The sequence below is a fragment of the Mustela nivalis genome (assembly GCF_964662115.1).
Source record: "Mustela nivalis genome assembly, chromosome: 9".
NCBI lineage: Eukaryota > Metazoa > Chordata > Mammalia > Carnivora > Mustelidae > Mustela > Mustela nivalis.
The window spans coordinates 115,782,656-115,790,480 of record NC_139028.1 but is presented as its reverse complement, the minus strand read 5'-3'; the positions used below and the strand labels follow the sequence as shown (position 1 = coordinate 115,790,480).

At 64.3% G+C, this 7,825-nt stretch overlaps 1 protein-coding gene across 1 annotated transcript; it reads right to left on the bottom strand.

Annotated features, from left to right (window-relative positions):
* Nucleotides 1–202: 202 nt before the first annotated feature.
* GAL (galanin and GMAP prepropeptide) lies at nt 203–6,298 on the bottom strand. The gene is made up of 6 exons (XM_082749523.1): nt 6,020–6,298; nt 5,676–5,756; nt 4,952–5,006; nt 2,112–2,198; nt 1,682–1,759; nt 203–477 (listed from the first exon to the last, which is right to left on the bottom strand). The coding sequence occupies exons 2-6, from the start codon at nt 5,754–5,756 to the stop codon at nt 401–403; spliced, it is 378 nt and encodes a 125-aa protein (XP_082605649.1). The 5' UTR covers nt 6,020–6,298; the 3' UTR covers nt 203–400.
* Nucleotides 6,299–7,825: the final 1,527 nt, after the last annotated feature.

Below are 7,825 nucleotides of genomic sequence, written 5' to 3'. Positions count from 1 at the left end.
AACAGAGATCACACCCAAAGACCCAGAGAGGAAACAGGCCCGTGGCTGCGTCTGACTCCCTGAGGACTGAGTTACGCCCACAGACGGCAGCTGGGACCTGCTCTGGAGGATGGCATGCGGGATTTTAATCAAGCTGCACCTGCTAACTCGCACTGAGGACAGTGGGGACAGACAGACACATGGAAGGAAAGGACAACCGAAAGCCATTGCTATTTTTTTATTCTGCTGCTCAAAAGAATGACCAAAGGGGGAGAAAGTCTTAACAATAAAACCCTAACAGCACAGCATCAGAGCAGAAGGGACAGGACTGGCCACTCTACGTAAGTTGGCACAAGATTTTCCATCAGGTCCGAGTTTGACCGTAGGCGCCGGGGCACAGAGGAGCCAGCCGAGAGCGTCGTCAGGGCTGCTCGTCCTCTGCAGAAGCCGCGGGCAGCAGCTCGGGCAGGTCGGGCAGGTACTCCAGGGCTCCGGCCTCTGCAACGGAGGAATGCTCTTAGCAGAGCCCTGACGTCTGCACCAGCGACGGTGACAGCCCCCGGCACACACGCCGGAGCCCCTGAGCTCGCCCCCCCGAGGTCTCCCTGAGGATCAGCCCCGAAATCGAGAGCAGCCCTTCCTGTGTCTCACTCCTGATGACTCAAGTCTCCCACTTACGATGCGTTTAAAACTACCAGAAGTGTAATTCCTGTTGGGAGTGAGAGAAATCAGAATCTCCGAGTGAAAGAAGCTCCGTGTTACAAAGTAGAAGACCGAGCTGACCAAAGAGCAAGAACCGGGGGAGTCGGTCTGCCCGTCGCGGGAAGCGTCCGCAGTGGGTCTCCCCAGCAGAGAGCTCGCCGCAGGCTCGGCAGGGCTCCGGCCCAGGGAACCTGCGTACGGGTTTTGAGATCTCTCCGTCCTGCACAGTCTCCGTCCCCATGGATGGCTCCCGAGGAGAAGCCACAGGCCTCCGGCCTCCTCCCTCCCAACCACCCGCAGCTCCTTTCCCCAAGGCGGCAGGTCCAGCCAGCAGAGCGCGGGGATCAAAACCGAACCCGGGAATTAGTCTCGGCTCTGCCAAAGTCACACAAAAATTGTAAAGTGCAAAACTTGTCGAACAGAGGTCTCTCCTGGAGAATCCCAGCGCCCCTCCCCCGCCGTCCCCGGTCCCCCTCTCCCCGTGCTCCGTTCCCAGGCACTGCGGCCTCCGTCCCGACCTCTCTCCCTCCGTGGCCCAGACGACAAGCACCGGGCAGAGGTGCTGGGTGGCAACGGGCCGCGCCGTCTACGTGTCCACGGAAGACACCAGGTCTAGGACAGAGGCTGTGGGACAGGCGTGCGGCCCGCTCTCCAGGAGGGCTCCAAGACCCGTCTGTAGAACGGGCTAGCGGACGTGCTTTCGAGTCACGGCGTACGAGGGCCTACGGGGAGCGGTGGCCCGAAACCCCGCACATGTTCCTCTCTCTCCCCGGTTCCCCTGCGGCTCTGAAGACCCTTTTCAGGGCCAGTGCTGGGGCCCGCCGCGACTGCCGCCCCTCGGCCGCTCCCCACCCAGCAGTGGTGACTGGAGGAATCGGAGTGGAGGGCTGGTTACTTCCCAGGAGAATCCGGAGAATTCTACGGAATCCTTCTTTGACAGGCTTTTTACGTGGGCACGGTTCTCAGAAGTGGAATTGAAAATTGGTAACATGTCACGTACCTTTGAGATGCAGGAAAGTCAGAAACTCTATGATGGTGCGCATGGCAGCGCTCTCCGCCGGCGACCCGGCCAAGCCTCCTAGGAAACAGAATCGGTGTCTGTCGCCTGCCGCACCGCGCTCTGGGTCTCAGCCTCATCGGCGGCCGGGGCATCCGGAAGCCAGGGGACTGGCCAGGACCCCTCCCCAGGGCCCTGCTTAGCACAGCGGGGGGTGGGGGGTACCTGGTCAGACCAGACTCTTCTGAGGCCTTGAGCCTAGTGAATCTGCCTCTGTGGCCGCCCTGGGCCCCGACGCTGGGCCCTCCAGCAGACGGCGGACGTGGCCGGGCCCGGCTCAGGCCAGGAGGTGGGAGGTGTGCAGGGGCCTGATACCCCACCACCGTGTGTGCCCTGAAGGTGACGGGCAGGGAGGTGACCCAGGCACGCTCACCTGGCCTTGTCTCGTCTTCAGGAGGGAGTTCCCGCTTGCCGGCGAGGCCGGGCTTCTCGTGCAGCGATCTGTGGTTGTCAATGGCGTCTGTTTGCAGAAGGAATGAGAGGGAAGCACCTGACTGTCCTCCTCCTCCTACTGGGACACCCTCCCCTCTCCCAAAGAGAGACACCCCGGCTGGTGATACACAGAGCACACGCACGATTGGACTGTAAGAAAAATAATTACTATTATTATATTATTAATATAATAAGGATAAGAATAAGAGTTTCACCACAGGGAAACCAGAGAAGCAGATCGTTCTTCGTGGAACCACGAACTGGTGTCAGGGCCAGAGGCGTGGATCCCCACAGCTGCTGGGCCTCCGCCAGAGGAAGGAGGCGAGCGAGAGGGAGCGCGGCGCTCAGCAGAGCAGCCCGGGCCCCGGGGACTGAGGTCCCAGAGGTGCTGGCGTCTCAGCGGGGCCTCTCCCGGAGACCACAGGGGTTAGGGTTAATCAGACTTCCTCTTCCAAGACCCCTCTGGCAGCCATGTGGGAGGTGGCCTGGAGCCAGCCGGAGACAGACCAAGACAGCGGGACGGGGGGGGGGGGGGACAGGGAGGGAGGCAAGCAGGGGGCTAAGTGTGTGTGCACCTACCTGCACGTGCGTGTGCTCGTGCGCGTGTCAGCTGGCGCGAAAGCAGGGAATCGTGACTGCTAGCCGAGCGGTCCCTCGAGAAACCCAGCCTGAAGGCATGAGGCCCTAACCCAGGGGCCCGGCAGGGAGAGAAGCAGCCAATCTGGGGTGTTTCAGGGATGAAGCAGATGAGGCCACAGGACGGGGTCAGGGTGACTCGGGGCTTGTGGCCGCTCGCCTGGGGAACTGGCATCTGCAAGGCTAAGCCAAAGAACACTGATCCCTCTCCCCAGAGCCGGAGTTCGGGGGGACACACGGCCCCCGGGGAGAACCGCGGTCCTTGCCATGGCTCGAGTGCAGTCACACTCCCGCAGCCGCCGTCGGACCGCGTCCCGCACCGACGGACCCCGGCACCTCGCAGAGCGCGCCATGAGCTCGTCTACACGTACAGCCTCTGCTGACCCAGCCTGACGGACGGAAGGCTGAGACTAAACGAGAGCCTGTTTTCTAACTCGGGTCCCTGTCTTCCCGAGGACTGTGTGTGCCTTCAGTATTCCGAAGTCACAGAAGTGTCTCTGCTAAAGGTTCCTTCTTTCTTTGGGGTCAGAAGCAGAGAGGAGACGCCTTCCGAGGGCCGGAGCTCAGGGTCCCAAGGCTTCGGGAAAACGTGTGCCTTTGGAGCACATCTGTCCCTCCTGCAGGCGAGGCCACTCCACTCACAGTGACAGCCTGCGTGGGGCCCGCCTTGCCTTTGACCTGAGACCAGAGCCCCCGACGCCCTGCTGGTGGGAAGGGAACATGCCTCCTTTCCTGGTGCAGGAGGCAGTAGATACACAGGGGAGGGTTTGTTGTGTTTCCTTTTAGGGTGGATGACTGTCCCCAAACCTGCCATGCCTGCAAGCTTGAAAGCTGCGAGTGTGAACGCAATTGGAAGGGAAAGTAAATGGTCCCCCTCCCCCCCCCAGTGGCCTCCTTTAGGACAATTAAACACAATTAAACTCTACAGGTGCCAGGACAGAGCGAGCAGGAAGCCGAGTGCCGGCAAGGGGCGTGGAGGGGGAGGCGCCCACACACAGCCCATGGGGCCCCCGACCGTCCCCTTCAGGGCCTGGGCCACCTGGAGGCGTAACCTGTCTGTACACCGTCTCCCTAATTCCTGCTGCCTCCTGCCCTTACTAAGAATTGCAGCTGGTCTCCAGGCTGCCGCCAGCCTGGGGATCGCTCGGCCCACGGGGTTCTCCGCACCGTGAAAGCCCTAAAGTCACACTGTGTCCGGACAGTGTCACATCAAGGACAGGGCGCCAAGTCCCAGTCCACCCACAGGCTGGCAAGGTCTGGGAACTGATGGCAGTGGTGAAACCCCACACTCCAGTTCTGCACGCTGGCACACACGCACGTGCACACGCACACGCGCACCCCCCCCCCCACCAGCTATACTTCCCAGCTGGTAGATTCATGGCACAGAGGTAAGGCCCAGGGGGGTCTGGGACCCCGTGGGACTATGACAAGTCAGCGACAGTGTCCTCCCATTCCACACCGCCCACATCTGAACTTCTGAAGCAGAGAAAGTGCTAATGAGGCTGACAGTGGCACACAGGTCCCTTCTGGAAACATCCCAGGACTCAGGCCATCTGACCCGTGTCCGCATAAGGCCCTGGTGAGGGGTGTGGGCTCCTCCTGATGCTCCGCGGGGTCAGATGCGAGTCCCTGCCCCTAGCCCCGGACCCAGGCTCAGTCCTGCCCAGTGGGACTGTCCCATGTTCGTCACCTGACCCCACTGATCCACGTCCCACAGACCTTTCCCTCCCTCTGCTCTCCTCCTGCCCTGGGCATTTGGGTCCTGCTCTCTGCCACACAGATCCCTGAGCAAGAAGGAGCAAGGCTGGGAGGGACAGATGGCGGGGGGTTGGGTGGGAGGACCCAGGAATCTGTCCATTTGCCGTGAGTGAGGGGTAAGGGCTCAGGGGAGGCTGGGGGCAGGGCACGGGAAAGGGCTCCACTGACCGATGTAGCAAGGCTTTGAATCCACTGATCCCCAACTTCCATGGAAATCCATCCTGCCTGAGTCTCATGCCCCCCACCCCATCGCCCTTGACCTAACTAAACCCGGACTATCAGCGTGTCCGCGTGGGGACTGGCGGCGCAGATGTCGTAAGAGCAGGATTCACACAAACGCTCAGCGCAACGAGCAGGGGCGGCTCTGAGGGCCCGTGTGTCACTCACGTGGACCGAGAAGGTAGCCGGCACTGTTCAGGGTCCAGCCTCTCTTCTCCTTCACCTTAAAGGGGAGAAAAGGGTCATTTCCCGGGGCTCCAAGAAGCCTCGAAGACCGCCTCTGCATAGCCCACCCCGGTGGTCTGGGAAGCTGCTGCCCAGCTCAGATCCTCACAGAATTTACATCACAGAGTTTTAATACTCTTGTCACATAATGGGCAAGTGACATAAACCCCGAGAGCAAGATGGACAGGACTGGCTGCTCACCAGGCTTCCCAGGCATGACACGGGCATTCGCATGCCCCGGCCCACTTGAATTTCAGCTTTGCCCCCAGATAAGCTATATTCCACAGGAAAACAGGACCGCTTGCTTTCCGAAAGAATTCACACTAGACTCAACCCCCAAACACGTGGGGCGCCCACTTGCTTCTGAGCCCTGGTGAGGACGCTGGGGCGTTCAGGGCACCAGCGGGTACCGGGGCTCCCTCCCGGGGTCACTGACCCGCTGCGGATGCGTCTGGTTTTCCTGGTTTAGATCCGGAGCTGGTCACGGGCGGGCAGAGGGGCCAGGCCAGGAGGATCCGGGAGCGTCTAAGGGCGACCCACCCCCGGGGCTGCAGGACCCCGGCCCCCCCCCGCGTCCCCCCCCCCCCCCCCCCGTCCCCGCACCCGGGTCCCCGCGTTCGCGCCCCCCCCACCGCCCCCTTAGCGGGGACACGCGCCGCGCACTCACCGGTGACCCGAGCCCGGGGGAGGCCGAAAGGGCCGCGGCGAGGAGCAGCCCGGCGAGCAGGAGGGCGCCGCCGCCGGACATCTGCGGGGGAAGGCGGGGCGCGGCCGTGGGGCGGCGGCGGCGTCCCCGGGGCGCGCTCGGGCGGGGGCTCGGACGCCGGCGCTGCCCGGGGCTGGAGCGGCGGCAGGGGCCGGGGCGACGCCGACCGAGCGCCGTGCGACGCCCCCGCGACCGAGCCGGGACGGGGGTGAGGGACCCGCGGGAACGTCCCGGGGCGGGCGAGGCGCGGAGCGGCGGGAGGAAGGGGTCGGCCGCCCGCCGGGGCCCCCCGGGGCGCGCCGTACCTTGAGCGGCGGCGGGGGTCGCGGGGCGGCGGGGGTCGCGAGGTGGCGGCGGGTCCGGGCGTCCGGTCGGGTCCGTCGGGTCTGGCCGGGCCGGGGCGCTCACCGCATGGCGCGGCCGCAGGACCACGGGGAGGAAGCGGGGCGGCGGGGCTCCCTCGACGTGTCCGCGGCCCGGAGCTGCCGCCGCTATTTATGCGGCTCGGCGGGGAGCGCGCGCCGCGTCACCGTCCCGGGCTCAGCGCCCGCCCCCCGCGCCCCCGCCGAGCAGAGCCCCGAGGCCGGCGGGAGGGACCGTAGCGCGGCTCCCGCGGGGGCGGGGGCGGCTGCGCGGTGGTCGTGAGCACCCGGGGAGGGGCGGGGGCGGCGGAGAGACCCCAAACCCCGCGGGGGAGCCCCCGGCACCCCTGCAGAGAGTTCTCATCACCCCTGCAGATAGCCCCACCACCGCCCCACAGAGAGAGCGCCTGTCACCCCACAGAACCCCCATCACCGCTGCAGAGTGCTCGTCACCCCTGTGGAGAATTCTCATCACCCCTGCAGGTAGGGCCCCGCCCCCCATGACCCCGCAGATGGCCTCCAACACCCATACACTGAATAGGGAGCCCCCATCGGCCCACACAGGGAAATGCCAAAAGCTGTGGGGGGGGGGGTCTCAATGGCCCAAGTCATTACTAAGTCAGTGAACCCCAGGCCCATCACCCCCAACCCAGGTCCTGGCCAGGGAGAGGCCCCCACCCACACTGCATTCTCTTGCTGCAAAAGCTGAGAGCAGGGTCCTCCCCTGCCACACCGCCCTGGAGCATGAGCCCACAGTCCAAAGTGGCCCCCTGGGGTGGTCCTGGGGGGAGGGGTATGGAGCAGGCGCCCCCCGCCCTCACAGGTGCGCCCTGGCTGGAGCATGGGTTCAGCCTCAGAAGCCATTCAGGCCTCGCCTCCCTGCCTCCGGGGCCTAGTGGCCTGCCCTGTTTTGCCAAGAAGCGGCAAACCAGCCAGGGCCATTGGGCTGTCTCCTGGGGGGCTGACTGACTTCCAGCCTGGGAATGGTGGGTGTCCCCCTCCCCGACATGCCATCTCAGAAACAGTCCCTGGCGATGTTCCCCGTGTCTCCCCGGTCCTGGACACAGAGCTGTTTTGAGCGGGGTCGGGTAGTGGGGGAGCCCTTGTGTGGGGAGCGGGGTGTTGGTCTGGGGAACCCAGAGGGAGACAAGCCCCAGCGCCTAGAGGCAGCGGAGGGGCGGGCGGGCGGCAGAGCAGCCGGAGGAGACTGTCCTGTGGCAGGGGGCACAGAAAGCACCAGGAGCCAGGACCTTCGAGGCGTAGTCCGCGAATCTTTCCTTAGCTTGCGCCAGGCCCAGACTGTCTTATCCCTGCTCACAGACATCAAGGGGCGCACACACGAGAGCGGAACCTCCAGGCTCCCAAGGAAGGATGACGCCACCTGCTGAAAACCAGCCGGAGCTGCTCCTGCCACCCGGCAGGACCTCACTGGCCACTGAAATCCTTGGCAGTGGCCGACCCGGGGGGGCCCCCTGCCTGTAGGTGCCTGGAGGCCCCCGTTACTTACCAGGGAGCCGCAACCCTCTCCCCACGCACCAAGCAGGACATTAGGTTGGTTGACGTCACTGGGGACGCTGGAGTGAACAACACACAGGACAGATGACCGTGATGATCCCACCCGGCGGGTGTCCTACTTTTAGTCTTAGAACCTTCCTACACACAGCGGGAGGGCCATTTGCCTCTGCCTGGACGGGGAAGGACGCAGGGGCGTTGGAGGACGGGGGTCCAGGCCAGCTGGCTGGGAAGGAA